General features: G+C 44.6%; 1 protein-coding gene across 1 annotated transcript in view; it reads left to right on the forward strand.

The window, feature by feature from the left end:
* Positions 1 to 206: 206 nt before the first annotated feature.
* LOC144143403 (cytochrome P450 2A9-like) overlaps positions 207 to 15,585 on the forward strand; it is a 52,216-nt gene continuing 36,837 nt past the window's right edge. The window contains exons 1-2 of the mRNA XM_077675163.1: positions 207 to 374; positions 8,242 to 8,475. Coding sequence (XP_077531289.1) covers positions 319 to 374; positions 8,242 to 8,475 — 290 coding nt within the window. The 5' untranslated portion in view covers positions 207 to 318. The remainder of the gene's footprint in view (positions 375 to 8,241; positions 8,476 to 15,585) is intronic.

The raw sequence follows: 15,585 nt of genomic DNA on the forward strand, positions 1-15,585 counted from the left end.
GGGTGACTGAGGCAGCCGCAGGAAATAGCACAGGACCATCCAGCGACAGCAGATGTAGACGCTTTACGTAGTCTGCAGGTTGAACGCCTCTCCCATCGACTCCCACCTGTTCGTCTAATTTTCGTCGCAAATATTAACAGGGCAGCTGCAATGGGAAAACGCGGCTGCGGCTGTGCAGCAGATCGAATATGATAGCTGCGAACTGACGGCCAGATATCTGACTGCGTAGGAGCTTGGTAGGGCGTCCGGAACAGCCACAGCTCTGGTTTAAAAGCAGAGCGAGAGCTTTTTACGTAGCTTTGGCTAACTAGCAGTATTATGCTCACAAGATTTCTCGCCGCCATATCGGCAGCTTTTCTACTGGCAACATGCATGTACGTATGTACAAAACACCTCTTGGCTTTTTCATTTTATCTTAAAAATTACTCATTTCCATTGAAAATGTAACAAGTGTTTTGGTAATTTGAGCTCGTTGTCTTATGTCCCACCCATCCCACCTCTTCTATCACAAATATGTCTTTATATTTGTCGCATTCTAGGAGATACACCTTATGCACTAATGTCAAACCTCGCTGCCTATTATAAGCACTTTATAAAATCTGGTCACGACCAACCATTTTATTTGAAAAATACAATTCAATGAGTTCCTTAGAACGATTTCTTACGCATTTTGTTTGTGGCTTAAATACAGAAGCACATCATTTCTATCTGAGTACAAGTCACTTTCATAACCGGAAGCGGTTCGATGCGTCTGACTCCGAATGATTAAAAGTGTTTCGTTCTAAGCATCATTGTTCAAAAAGATGTATCCCTTACCTTTTGGCAACCCGTGGTTGTAATACAAAAATTTTACTTCATATATCACCGGTTTTTACAATACCGTCTCAACGCTCTCTTGGTTAGACCACTTAACCCCGAGAACTTTGTGATGACATTACTAACCATGGCAACATAAGTGAAAGAAAAGGCCCTCATGAATGCAATCTTCGACGTGCACGGAGTAACCTCTGCCTTTGCATTATGTTGCGGCCGCAAAGTTTTGTTTTCCGGGAACCGAAATCATCCTTCAGCAGTGATTTCAGTTTACGCTTTCGTGTACTATTCCTCTCTGAACTATTCCGTGTTGTCGAGCGTAATCCCTTAAACCACACCAAAAAACGATGCGCCTCGTTTCACTTAAGGAAATACACCTTCCCCGGAAGGGAAACCCACGGCCTTCTTACAAACACCTCGCTTAGTCTGAATTTATGTCGCCTTGAATTTCGCAACCGCGCTGCCAGTGCAACCTTCACAAAATCGTTTGCGGCGGGATCCCCGAATATTTTCATATCATCATAAACACCGCTGCCGAAATGTTTTCTAGCAACTTTTTGAAACTTGAGGCACATTCCTTTGGGCCCCATAAAGCAAATTTATAGTACAGGTGCGTAGCTGAGTGTCAATAGGCAATTTGCAAACTCCATCCTATTACATGTGTAGAATTCATTTCAAGCCGCATTTTGAATCCGATGAACCACCATAATTCTACAGTAGTGCTGTAGAGAGTAGCAGACAACGTTGAACTTCTCTGCTTCACAAAAGCATAACGCAGCATGATTCATGTTTCGTATTTTGTGCTTCGAAGCACGCAAACGTGGTATTCACATTTCGTATTCTACAGGTTTGTCGCCTTCCTCTGATTAAACTGTTTTGTTACGTAACAATTACCCTTTACCTTCGTTTATATTTTTTATCTAAAGCCGTTTTCGCTCAGCATACTTAAAAGCGGTCGCTTTCGTGAATTTAGTCTTTGGGCTGCCAAAAAAGTGCGGTGGCTCAGCACATGATAGGGAAAACGCATTTTTATGTATGGGTACCTCGAGTAGGCCGTAGGGGTAGCAGGGGAAATATGATAGCTTTTACAGCAAGATGGGACTTCCAAAAAAGTTCGAATATTTGGTTTGGGTTCCGCCAAAAACGCGTTGTTTCCCGAGATTTTGGTGAAAGCAAGTACCATGATACACATAAGCAGCCACGACTTTGCAGTATCGGAATAGCACCTGTCATAAGTCACTGGAAACTTACTACAACGTTGGGCTGAGAGATTGAATGGTCTGCCCTTCTTGCGTGGTCAAGCTGTGACCGCACACCTGTCGCATTCTCCTTTTTACGCTCACTCATCAGACCCCATTCCGGGACAAAAGACTCAAAAGGCGTACCCCGTCTATAAGACGACAGAACTGTTTTATAAGGTAGGAGGTGGTCGGTTTGTGCGTGTTAGTCCTGCCGTTAATTTCTTGTTGCTGTTTCAGCAATCCGCAACCTACATTTTGGGGACCTTTGCCGTATATATCTATATATCTCTAAGGCTTACTATCCTCTATATATCTCAAGGACTTACTATCCAACTATCGCTGATGTTCCTAGTGCGGCTACCAGATGGGAGCCAACGGCATCGCTAGGTGCCCAAGAGTACGATGTGCTCTAGACCGTGTTTCACTGGCTCAGATAAGAGAGCTGCTATCACTGGCCTCATAGCCGTTCACCTTTATCGTAAAGCTCTATAAGTAATGCCGTGCGAGACATATCTTACTGTTGTTGATGAATTTCTCCTAAAGACGCTAAGCGTTAAAAACTCTTTTCGTAAGCCTCTAAAATCATTTGTTGCGAGCAATAAGTGCTTTTAAATTAGGGAAAGGAAAAGTGTGTGAGTTTAACTTGATGTTCCTGTCCAAGGACGATTAAATCCTCTTTTTTACACTCCATGCACGCCTTCTCTTGTTCCGAACACGCTAGAATGCTTTTCAAACAAAGACGGGTTGGCAAAGCTCTCTATGTTACTGTTTGTACCCCGCAGGCGTTCGATTCACCTTAGAAAAAATGTATTCGTGTGATCCTTGAAGCCTCTGGCAGTTGAAAGTGCGTGGAAGGCAAGTTCAGCCGCTTTAGTTAATGTAGTCGTACCTTCTAGAGAAAATTGACGTTATCGCTAGTGTACAGAATACTGTCCGGGAACCATTCCACACTGGATTCAGCCGTTCACTATGCGCGCTGCATGACAGAGTACCGCTGAATTAGCGGGTGATTGCAATTACGCACGGTGGCGTCTTTGATACGTGATATTGTCTCCTGCGCGTCTCTTTTTACTTTTGGGGGTCAAGTCACCATTTTTTAATCTATATTCCCAATACGGCATGCCACGGTCGTTCAAAGTCAACGTGGCTGCTAGCGTAGCGCTTGTTTATATCATAGAGCACCTATACATAAAGCTAAGAAGCAGCTGCAGTTTCCGGCCGCAAGCAAAGGGTCGTCGCTCTGCAAATCATACAGCCTCTATACCATTGATTCTGGACGCTCGAGTTAAAAGCAAAGCTTTAGGGTTCTCACTTATGTTCTCAATGAAGAACAAAACCCTTGCCGTGTCCGGAAACAAACCTGGGTCCCTCCCCTTATGAAGCCAACGTCTATCCGATTGCTCCGTTTCGAGATGGTCGAAGCGGTTTGGATTTGGAGAGGGTTTCATGGACGTGCAAAATTAGAAAAATCCTACACCCCACCTTGTAAAGACGATGATTATCCGTAACGAGAAACCCTCGCGTTCAACCATCGTCGTCGTTAGATGGAGGTTTGCCTGGTTTTAAGTACAGAGTACTTTAGGGGCTCGCCTTGCGGTTGTAGCTGGCCTGCTGGACCCACGTAGAGCCACATAGCGGCTGTCGTCACGGCGTAACCCAGACGTTTCGAAAGCCAAGCCGTTTATATAGCCATATGCGTTGGAAATTCGTGAACCGCTGGCCCTTGTCATACATCTCCCCCTTGTTTAGCGAAAAGAAAACTGGAGGTACACTTGAGGCAAATGTCGTAATTAACCGGCAGTGCCCGCGTTCGTTTAGTTAGGAACACTGGTTTGGTTGTTTTGTACGATAGTAAACGAAAAAAGGTGGCAGCGCAACGTCGGCACATCCGGGAGGAAAAGCAAGCACAAAAAGAACAGAACACCTGCTGGCGCAGTTTCAGGCAGGGGTGCGCGAGCACTGAGAAGGCGGGAACTTTTAATTGCACTGGGGGGTAGCAGTGAGCGGAAAACGGCGCTACAGCCCATTATGTCGAATCACTGCTCTGCACTTTCAACAGATTTCCCATATAGTGGAACAGCTTGAAGTTTTTCCGAACATTTTTAATCTGGGTTTAGTCCTTTAAATTCATTCAGTGAGCGACGAAGCCAAAGAAAACAGGAGAATCATGCACGTTTTCATCATCAGCAGCAGCGACTCCTCTTTTTTGTCCCCACCAGCACGAAAGCTTCTCTCGCAGACTTCCAAGAGAGCCTGTACTTGGATGCCAATAGCCACCGCAAGAACACCCGCTTCTGGGAAACAAAACATGGCCCAGATCATGCACACTTAAACCGGCAGTGGCAAATTCGTGGTCGGATATATTCCGAATGCAACAGAGCGTTCCAGATAGTCAGAAAAAGCCAAGCATTACAGAGCGCTGTGGGCCCTGTCAAGCTATGTAAAATAGCTTTTAGCCGAGAAAGGCTTCTCAGGAACCACTGGGAAAATGAAGAATACATATAAAAAAGAACTTTTGTCTGTGCAACGTACACAAGCCCTGCCGCAAGCAGAGTCAGCGGTAAGAATTACGACTCATTGAACGCTGCGAATACGGCCAAAACGTACCTGCATGTCGAAAGCCGCAAACATTTGGGCAGAACTACCGCGCCACTTCCAGCCGGACATTACGCTTCCAGAGTTCCAGATTGCCATATAAGAGAAAGAAAAGGCTTGGTTGGGCAAGGCTCCTGTGATGAATGCGCCGCCGCAGATGCGTCTGGTGGCTGCGTTGATGTAGATTGTCGCATACATTGCTGCTTCACCACGTTCTGATAAATCTTTTCTGCAGCGCTCCCGAAACATGAGCTGTTATGCCTATAAAAGCAAAGTGTTAGATCGGGTTGGTTGTGCCTGTGAGATACCCATGGAAAGCGTCGGCTGTTGACGTTCACTGTAGTACTGGTCGGCAGTGCCGATAATAAAATTTGGAGAAAAGGGGTTTCTGGCCAGTCAACACTATGACTAGGGTGTCGTGTCCACGAAAAAAAAAAGGAGGAGTGGGGTGGTCTTCCGCAGATGTCGGTAAAACCAAATCATGCGTTCCTTCGTCTAACGACGACCATTATTGAACACGAAGCTTGCTCACTCTCTGGTTGGCGTCTGAGTTTAAACTTTGGCTCACAGGTGGTTCGGACTTTGACTGCTAAAAAAACTATCAATACATAAACGGTATTTGCAGTGTTCCTTCAATAAAAAAATTCATAGATGCTTGGCGTTTGCAATAGCAAATGAAATACTGCATCAACGGCAGAAACCCGTCGCCTGCTATTGCCAGCGCTACCTCCTGGCGGCATGTAAGAAATCAAACGGCAATAGCAACGAAAGGTTCCACTCCACTATCGTCTTTCGGCGACATTGGCAACAAAAGAAGCAGATACGCGACCATTTTCACGCTCGTCTCCGCTGTTCGGCAGCGCTGGCATCGAGACACCCGACCTGGAGCAGTGGAACGCGGTAAATTTAAATTGACTTGAGCAAACCTCTAGCGTGCTATCTTTGACTTTCCCTTGCACGCATTTTAGAATTTTGATCGCAGCGGCTTTGACTTTGACCCTTCGCCATTTGATTTTGCAAAAAAAAAAAAAAACAAAGCTCCCAATTCAACCATCGTCACCCATAGACGGAGGGGTGCATGATTTTTCTGTCTAACTTTGCACGTCCATGTACCAATCTCCAAATCCGAACTCCTCTGACCGTGTCGTAATGGCGCAGTAGGCTACACATCGGCTTCATAACGTGAGGGAGCCAGCTTCGATTCCGGCCACGGGAACCGTTTTCTTCTTGAGGCGCTTCCACGATCATCATCATCCTCAGAAAAAGCTCGCTTTCCTGCAGTGCGTTTGTGGCGCTCACGGAAGAATCAGTGAAACACAGAGAGCTTCGCTTTAAAACTCACTAATTGTGAATCATGCATTTCATACTGGGCAGCCAGAAAAAATTCCATACATCTTTACTGCCCAACGAGGAGCTAAGTTTTATTTGAACTCTGTTATTGTAATGGTTTATCTATGCAGCAGAATCTGTTTTAATGCGCAAGCGTTAGTTTAATGCCTAAGTGACACATTCGGCGTCGTGAGTGTCGTAATCGACGGAAAACCAACAAACCACAATACAGTATTCAAGCTGAAACCAAAATTTTGGTAAATAAGGGTACAGATGGGATCAAATGGAGCGTTTGCGCAATGCGACTTGAGCACGTATCTGCCACGCAATGACAGGTCGATGGCTTACGCTGACTAAAAATGGATCTACTGAATGCGTTCCAGTTTCTACTCAAACTTGTTGGCGTATACCCGGTGTGCTAGTTGCAGATGTAGCATTCAGGTGAGCCTCAGAGTATGTTAGCACTTAATTTCCTTATTGCTTGGAGATGGAAACATGGGTATGTGGTGGTGTGACTTGTGTAGCGCCATCGTGCGGCGTCCGAACTACATGCCATCACATGGTGCTGCCCCAAGCGCCCGAGTAGTGTGGACAAGGAAGTATATGCTAGCTTGAAGTTAGTTCCAACGTCGCGCTTACATGTTTAACATAGCCAACCGTGGCACCCGTAGCTTGACGTGCTGTGACTGATTTTTTGTGGCCCGCCTAAGGTTGATCTTTACAATTACGTACCGTTAGACCGAGGTAGAGGCCTAACAAAAGCGCTTGGTCACGGCTCTAACTCGTGTTACCGAGGGAAAAAAAGACGCAAGCGGGAAATGATTACCCCAGTCGGAGGACCCGTTCGGCCTTTCTACACTAATGCTTTCACATCCACCACATCAAGACGAGTACTTACAATGTCCTTGCAATCTGGAAAAACAACACGTTTATGAGAGCCTGAGTTACAGGCGCTTTTCTGGTTCACCCTTTCTTTCAATAATTCAACGTTAGTTAAAGTCAACAGCGATTCGCTATCGAGTAGGCGAACTAATTAAAAACAATATCTGACGATTGAGCTATGTGAGCCGAAATAACACCGCAGCTGTGGTGATGACGCTTTGACAAAGTCGGCGCTTGTTTCCCAGCAGTCTTAGACACACCCGTTTCGCTACGCGAATGCACTCATGCTACGCCGCGCGCCCATTTCCTATAAACGCTTTCCGTATGTTGGGGAATCCAGTGCTGCACGCCGCAATACGTAAAACCTGGATTCACGCCACCCAGGCCGAACGAGGGCTCCAGGCCATGCTACGTGAGCGGGCTGTGTGACTGCTAACCTTTAGGAACACTTCCGAGCACCGCCTCACGAGGGCTATGCAAGCCACAGAGTTGAAAACGTTGGCTGCTTTCGAAGCAACTGCGTCGACGTAGATCACCTAGTCTGCTCTGACAATGCCTTTTCCGGCTAGCCATATTTTTTTCGGCACGAGTCTTCGGTAACTGATAAACTAGTCCGGCCGCTGCCGCAGCTGCGCTCTAAAATATCCGACACCTCGAAGTGGCTGAATCAGTTGTTCAGAAAACGTCGGTGTGGTATGTTTACGTCCCCGTATATTGGCACTAAACGTGCGTATGTCTTGTGGGCACACACTTCGCATCAAATTGTATTCAATGGAGAGGCGACAATGACTACATGACTCGTTTTGAACAAAACCCGAATTCCATTACAACCACAGACATATTCGTTCGGGCGCCCTCAAAAATCCGCTCGGTAAAACTGAAGGGTCCCTATATAATCACTGGAGTATTTATGCATGGTAATCTCACGCAGTATTCAGTACACTCACACTGATTATACACCTGAGGCTTAGAAATGCAGTACCGACGTTACCTCGGCGGCAGCAATTTCGGCCAGGGAACATCAAAGTCTCACCGCCAATGAGCATGTTCCCACTTCAAACCGTTGGGGCATGCTCATTGAGTAATTCAAACAGTTGGGCTGCCTACTCGCAATTTCCGACATGCCGACAAAACATAGGAGCAGGTCACAACCTTTCTATTGCGCCCACAAAGACGTCTGCTTGTGGAGCGCACGATGAAGTTTGCCCTAAGCTGTACAGCAGATGTGGGGCCAGCAATGCAGTAGACAGAAAACAGTTGATTCTAAAGAGTGTAATCACCAAATTTGTCCCATCTCGAAATTTCACTCCACAAGTTACGGCGGTCGATTCTGTGTGTCACGGAGAGTTACTGAAAGAATTCCCATAAATTTCTTTTTAAGGTGCTTGTGGCTGAATTACAAAGGTCGGGGTGACATCGCTTTGTCGGTACTTTCGGCGCTTTGCTTCGCGGTACCACTGTTCTGGTGGAGCAGAAAAAGTACGCTCCCTCCCGAAACGCGGCTGCCACCCATGCCACCCTCTCGATCCATTCGCGGCCACCTGGAGGTAACACGGAAGGACTTTTTTAGTGGAAAAGCAATGGAGTGGGCCAAGGCATACGGCACAATTTTCAGGTAAGGCTGCGGGCACATTTTTCTTGACATTCAGGGCCAATAGTGCGAAACCTCGTGTGGTATTAGTTGGGATAAATTCGCACGTACGAGTAGTGTCTAAGAAAGGTTCTGCTTTTACTGTCATCTTTATATCAATCACAGTGTTTTTTTTTCTAAATAATTTTGACTATTGCTTACCATTTATGCACTATTTCGCTTCTATATTTCTGTGTGCTCGCGGCAGAGTGCCCTGATCATCCATCGAATGTCAAGTTTTTATCTGCAAAGCTTATTGCGATGCTCCTGTGGACGTTATTCTTTCTGGTGAAATGTGGCCTAACTTGTTATATTGTGATAACACACACACATACGCACACTTTCCAATTACTTTCACATTCTGAGTACGATTAGGGAGAGACACCTCTGAAAGACATCGAGGCTCAGTAAGCAGATACGTATGGTAGGAGCGCTGCCAGTTATGGTATACAACACTGCCCCCAAATAGCAGTGGCACGCTATTTGCATTCAAAGCAAAGTACTCGGGTTTCCTGAGATAAAAACAAAACTTCTCGTCATGCAAACGACCTTACCACCATAATGCTGTACAGTGCGGTAGAATGTTCTTGAACCCAAGACTATGCGCCGCCCTTAGACCCCATAGAAGTAGGGCATCTGACCAAAGCGTTGTTCTTGACAGCGAAACAGCGAGCAGTGCTAAGCATCAGACCGTCGCTGGAATCTTGCGCCGGAAACGTTTAAAAGAACTTCGTTGAGCGACAGCAGCCTAGCTGGGTACCGAGAGGTAGTCACCGGCAATAAATAAAGTATCTTAAGGTAAAAGATTTTAACAAACAATATGGCCTGTAGAGAGTTGAAAGAGTGGGTATATTTTGTGCTCCAAAAATCTTCCTGACAGGACGTGGCTTTGAATAGAACTCTTCAGCCGTAGAAAGACACCAGATAGTACGGGTCCTTCCACAGCTCGAGCGAAAGTGTCGACGTTGTTCTGGTCAATATAACAGCAGATTCAGTTGAATGCTACCACAAGCGTATGCACTCAAGGCTTACTGCAAAATTGGGGCTGTTTACAGCCTATACAAAACTTCGAATCCCGATATTGTAGGATAGGCATTTCGAATTGTATATCTATGGGAACTTCACAAGAAAAATAGTGAACCAGCAGGTAACGTACAGTAAAAAAAACTTGGCTACGGCTTAACTCAGTTATGCCTGGGTGTGCGTAGCGAGAGGTACGGTCAATGTTATTGTTTAGCTTGGTTCTCTGTACGCTTACGACGCTTCTCGAGGCGTGCGGATTGCTCTTGCTCCGTCTCCTATGCTCGCTGCCTCCTCATGGTTTCGTTTTGACGACGAAGCCTAACTTCTTTAATTCTCTCCGACTCACTTTCAATATCTGACGACGAATCCCACCGAGCCGCCCCTTCTATATATCAGTTTTTTTGTTGTTGTTTTTTATTTACATTCATATTTATTTGTTATTTTCCTTTTGTTTTGTTTTTTGGGCGCGGTGAGCGGCGCAGCCAGCTGCGGCGGCTAAAGAATCGACAGGTTCCCTATCCGCCGCAGGTTCTCTAGGAACCGTCGCCAGCTATGGGAACCGTTCAGCTGGCAGGGCGGCCACCGACCACAGTGAAACGGCGCGAAAACGGTCATTCTGGCTACCGCTACAAACATTTCAAGCAAAAATACTCGGGTCCAAGTTAAGAACGACACCAGAAGTCGCCCCTGCACCGCATCACTGAAGCCGGCTGTTACTCCGCGCGGCGCAAAACGTTCCCTACTACGAGTATTTTGAAAGTGACACGAGTCGTTTCTCTGATTTCTCGCACTTGATATGCTTATAACTTCCTGCAATGGCTATAAAAACACTAGGTGTGAAAAAGAAGATTTCACGCATTAAACGCCATATCTTTTCAAAACGCGCACGCGCGTTGACACCCAGGACCATCGCTTCGGCGGAGTGATACACTACGTAAGCTGTTGCCGTTCTTAACTTATACCCTAGTATAGTACGAATATTCTATCCATTCTATCAACGTGTGACCCTAGATGCAGTGAGGCACCATTTCTATGTAAGCAATGAAATACTAGAACAAGTAGAAGATTGTAACTCCCGGGAAAAATCTCTGGGGATGCAAATATTGAGCAGGAAATTGCGTGCAGAGATATTGTCGAGCGGCCTGCCTTCGCTAAGCAATTCAAAATGTGCGGCACTTAATTACTTTCTATGCTGAAACTACTTGTATACAAATATTGTGCACTTCCAGTGGTGATTTATGGGGCGCAAACTTCAGTGACAGTAATGGTCTAGAAAGCAAACACACGCGGGCCGTACGATTCTGGGGCCAGACAATACTACGTGCAACAATCAGAGATGAGAAAACAGCAGCCTGACATCGGAAACAAACTTGTGGAGAAGATATATCTGAATTCGCAAAATTCAGTAGGTTGAGACGTCATGTAATGTAAGTAACGTACACCACGTGAACTACTGGTTTAAGTAAATTGTTGAAGGTTTGTAGTTTTATTGAAAAAAATATAGTTGTTACATTGAAATACAATAATGGATACATACAGAAGGAGGTCCCAGAGTGAAACACTGTCGGGGGGACCTCCTGTAACAACGTTATATGGTGCAAAATTCTCAAAGGTGTCGCAGCATTTGATTGCGGTTGTGCAATAAAAATTATACAATAGAAAGCGAAAACATGGCACCGAACGAAAAGGCATGGTACCGGATTGGTTGTGCGAGTTGGTCAGGCGGCGTACAACACACTGACGCGTTAAGTGCCGAGATCCGAATAGCTCTCAAAAAAAAAAGCTTTTTAATCTACAGTGAAAAGAACTTAGGGAACGAGACAATTTAATTTCAACCGGTATTGTGTTCCAGAATGCAATGCCTGAAAACAGAACTGTTTGCCGTAATTGGTGCGTGCTTTTGGAAGGAGGAGGTTATGATGTTCAGAAAATCTGGTAATGTTAGAGTTTGTGAGGTGATCGTGGGGAAAGCCGTCAATGACGATGACATGAGAGCGAAGGCGATAGATCAGTAGCCCTAACTTGATTAGCACTAAGCGTCGTAGCGGAAAAATTTTCAAACTGTTGTTAATAGAATAAGTAGGTGCCCTGTAAGTGCTGAAGCTGATTATGCGAATAGCTTGGTTTTGTATGTGCACAATCCCAGATAGATGCGCTTGGTAAGTGTTTCCCCATGATGAAATGCAATATGAAATGTGGCTGTGAACGAAGGCAAAGAAAAGCAAACGAAGTATGTGAACAGGGAAATTAAAACGTGATCGCAACAAGACACGGATACCAAAGCATAATTTCTTACTGAGGGATTTAACATGCAGGCTGAATTTCAAATGGGGGTCTAATGTAATTCCCAGGAATACAGCTGATCTAGATGCGGTTATACAGTGATTACGAAGAAAAACGGAGGGAGTTGAAGGAAGCTGCCTCTGATGTGAGTGAAAGACCATAAATCTGGTTTTAGTGGGGTTTATATGAAGCTGATTTTTTTTTCACACCACAGACAAATATTTTTTAGATCGTTGTTGAGTCAATTCGTTAAATTTGTCAAAATTTCGTCCCCAACAAATAGTGTGGTGTCATCGGCATAGAGGATGCAATTAGTGTATTGAAAGCAAGTAGGTAAATCGTTAATGTACAAGAGGAAAAGGAGAGGGCCTAACAGGGAACCATGTGGTACACCTCTGCTAATAGTTGCTGGTTGTGATAAAGAATCTTTTATTTGTACCACTTGATCCCGGTTAGCCAAATAACTGCGTAAAAGGTTTAAGACGAGCCCACATATTCCGAGCGATTACAATTTATGGTTAATCGTGTCAAATGCCTTTGGGAAATCAATAAACAAGGCCCCGGCCCAGAACCTCTTGTCAGTAAATGTTTTCACGGCGTCAGTAGATGTTATCAGAGCTAATTCCGTAGAGTAGTTAGCACAAAAACCGAATTGTTTAGATGTGAGCAAGTCAAATTTGTTAAGGTTGCTGATCAGGCGGTTAACAATTCGTTTTTCTGGGAGTTTGCTAAAAACGGCAAGATAGTGATTGGACGATAATTGGACAACAAAACACGCTCTCCCATTTTAAACAAAGGAACAATTGTGTCCTCTTTCAGCTGGCTGGGAAAAATACCACATATATATTTTGTTCATAATGTTAGCAAGTACACCACTTAGCTCACGGGATAGAAGTTTAATTTTGGATGGCATGATTGCGTCCAGCCCAGCCCCGTGGTTTTTGAAGCTACTCAGTATGGCGTAAACTTCATCCGGCTATGTGGGGTGTAAAAAGAAACTACGGGGGCAGCGGGGAAGGTGAACTGCAACAGCGTCCTCAATCGGAATACCCGTTGAGAAAAAACCATTGAACGCATTCGCTATATCGTCGGGATTAGTCCACCACCGAGGACCATCAGTATTTTTGTTGATTCCAGGTTCTGGGTTAGCCAAGTTTATAAATTCCTTAATTAGTTTCCAATTCATGTAATTAGTTTTACTGTTTTTCATAATTTTATTTTGGTAGTAGGTTTGTTTGGCTTCTTTTAACAATTAGGTGAGTGTGCGAGAGTATCTCTTTAGGCGGGCTTTAAGAGCTAGGTTAAAGGGAAGGAGTTTCACTTTTTTCTGCAGGTTATCTTGCGCATCAACTGCAATAAGCCACGTGAAACCCAGGGATTTTTTGGGTTATTAGAACGCTTGTAGGTCTGTGATCGTGATGTGCATGAGGTAAAAACTGTTTTTAGTTTATCAGAAAACATGTCATACGCCTTTTCAGCATTTTTTTCCTGAATTATATCCTCCCAATTTGTATTAGAAATGATTTGAATAAACTGAGCCGAGTTAAATGAAGCTGCATGCAGAATATTACGTTTTGTAGGGTTCTGATTTTCGATAAGTAAAAAGACGGGGTAGTGATCCGCAATGTTGAAATGGACAACACCAGCAATCTGAGATGAGATGAGGTTTGATAGGACGTGATCGATCAGGGTACACGGGCCAAGTAGCATGCATCTTGTAAGCGAGGTAATCAAAGAATCCAGACCATGACCGTGAAACCAGTTCACATAATCTGAGCACGAGGCATCATTTATGCCGCTTATATTGGTGTTTATATCACCAACGATAATGACATTTTTGTTTTCACGGTTAAGAAGATGGAGTATGTTGTCGAGTTCGGCACAGAAGTCCTGATAAGATGAGGATGGCGATCGGTAAATTGAGGCCACGACAGTGTTTTTATGAGCAAAAAACGAGGTACGGTCAAATTCTAGCCAGGCGGACTCTAATTTATCTGTTCGGAAAGAAAGATCGGCGCGGCGTTTGTAGAGCATTGTCTGGGAGATAAACATGGCAAGGAAACAAGGAAAGACAAAATGTACAAGCGAAGACCACAGAATCGATACCGGGATGAATAAGACATTTTTGGGGAGAAGGACGTGGATATCTCGAGATATCACTATCTGGAAATCCTTGGGAGAGGCCTTGTCCTGCGGCAGACACAAAAGAATGATGATTTTAATGATGCGCAATGCCCCCGATAATGCACTGGTTTGTTTTACGCGAATGAGTAACCGGAATAAAGTTAATTCGTTCTTTTAAAAGCAAGGGATTTGAAAACAGATATTAAAAAGCCCTAATGTTGAAACAAAACAAACCTTACTTGATAGGTATTCAGATGAGAATGAATGGCTAGTCTTGATAAAGAGCTGTGATCACAGGATTTAACCCGGGAACTCGTACAACACAAGTATATTTCCTGTTCTTTGCAAGACATAAAAAAGGTCACGCTATCGAGAGAACCAGTAAAAACATAATAACTTGAATTCTGTAAGAGAGAGCGGGCAAGATTTTGTAATAACGTTAATACAAGCTTTCCGTCGGTTCGATTGGTACGTCTTAAACTTTGTTTTGAAGATGTGCTGCCAGGGTGCAAAATCAAGTTCAGGCAATAACGCTGCAAAAAAGTAGAGGTGTGAAGTAGCAACATTACATTCATCTAAATCTAAACATAAATATATGTAAATCTAAAAAAAATTAATATCTAAATATAAAAATGTGCACTACACAACCGCCCGTAATATTGACAATTGAAACACACAGCGTTATGTTCTACAGAATGTAAGAGGGCCGCATTCTACCCTTCCATAATTCCAATCAGCTCACGCTTAACGATAAAAAGGGTCTGCGTACACACATACGCGAGCGCATGATACCAAGCTATGGGCCTCTACGGACTCTCTTCTTTGCTCTCTTAGGCAGGTTGCTAAGACAGTGGTCTCCTGGGCCATAGCCTATTGTGCGCACATAGTGCGCGCCAATAGCAACCTTCTCAGGGTCACTACTCTGCGCACACGTGTACCGGTGCCCTCGGAGCATAGTGTTTTGACATCTACCTGCATGTCCAACATATCTCTTGTCGGATTGCTCTACACCTGCGACGTAACGAAAAATTTTGAAGGGTTTTTCTATTTGTTTAATGCTTGGTAGGTGAAGTATATGGTATTCTTTATGAACGATTGCAGAGTGATGGGGGGCGGACATGCGGAAACAACAGGTTCCAAGGGCATCACGTGTGCGCAAACTAGTGACCCCGAGAACTTGGGTACGCATAGGAAAGTCTACGCAGCCCACTTTCGTGCAGACCAAGATCTTGTTTCGCTTGGCAAAACCGCAAAAAAGACCTTTTTTAAAAACATATGGCATGTTGTAAGGCAAATGCTGTGTATGCATCAGCTATCGTTAGGCCTTCCTGAGAGGTGTGCCTTCCTGAGAGGTGTGCTTCGGCTCCTGTACAAGTGTATTCGCTAAAGAAAGTTCCAAAAATACGACACCACGCGGTGTACTTGTCCCATTCCTTGATCTTTGTGTCGCGCATGATTATTTTTATGTTGTGGGCACTAATTTTACACCTATTCCGTCTCTGTTTGCTACAGAGAGGGTGTTTATGGGTAGGGGATGGTGCATTTTGGTCCTGCGTGTGCTAAACAAAACATAGGGTCAGAAACCTGAAAAATCAAATTGCGTAGTTTCATGCAAAAGCCTGTACGCCTCATCACGTGGATATTCAGTGGATTAGTTATCATCGG

Source organism: Haemaphysalis longicornis, unplaced genomic scaffold (assembly GCF_048455015.1).
Source record: "Haemaphysalis longicornis isolate Haplotype H1 unplaced genomic scaffold, Haemaphysalis longicornis Haplotype H1 scaffold_6, whole genome shotgun sequence".
Taxonomy (NCBI): Eukaryota; Metazoa; Arthropoda; class Arachnida; order Ixodida; family Ixodidae; genus Haemaphysalis; species Haemaphysalis longicornis.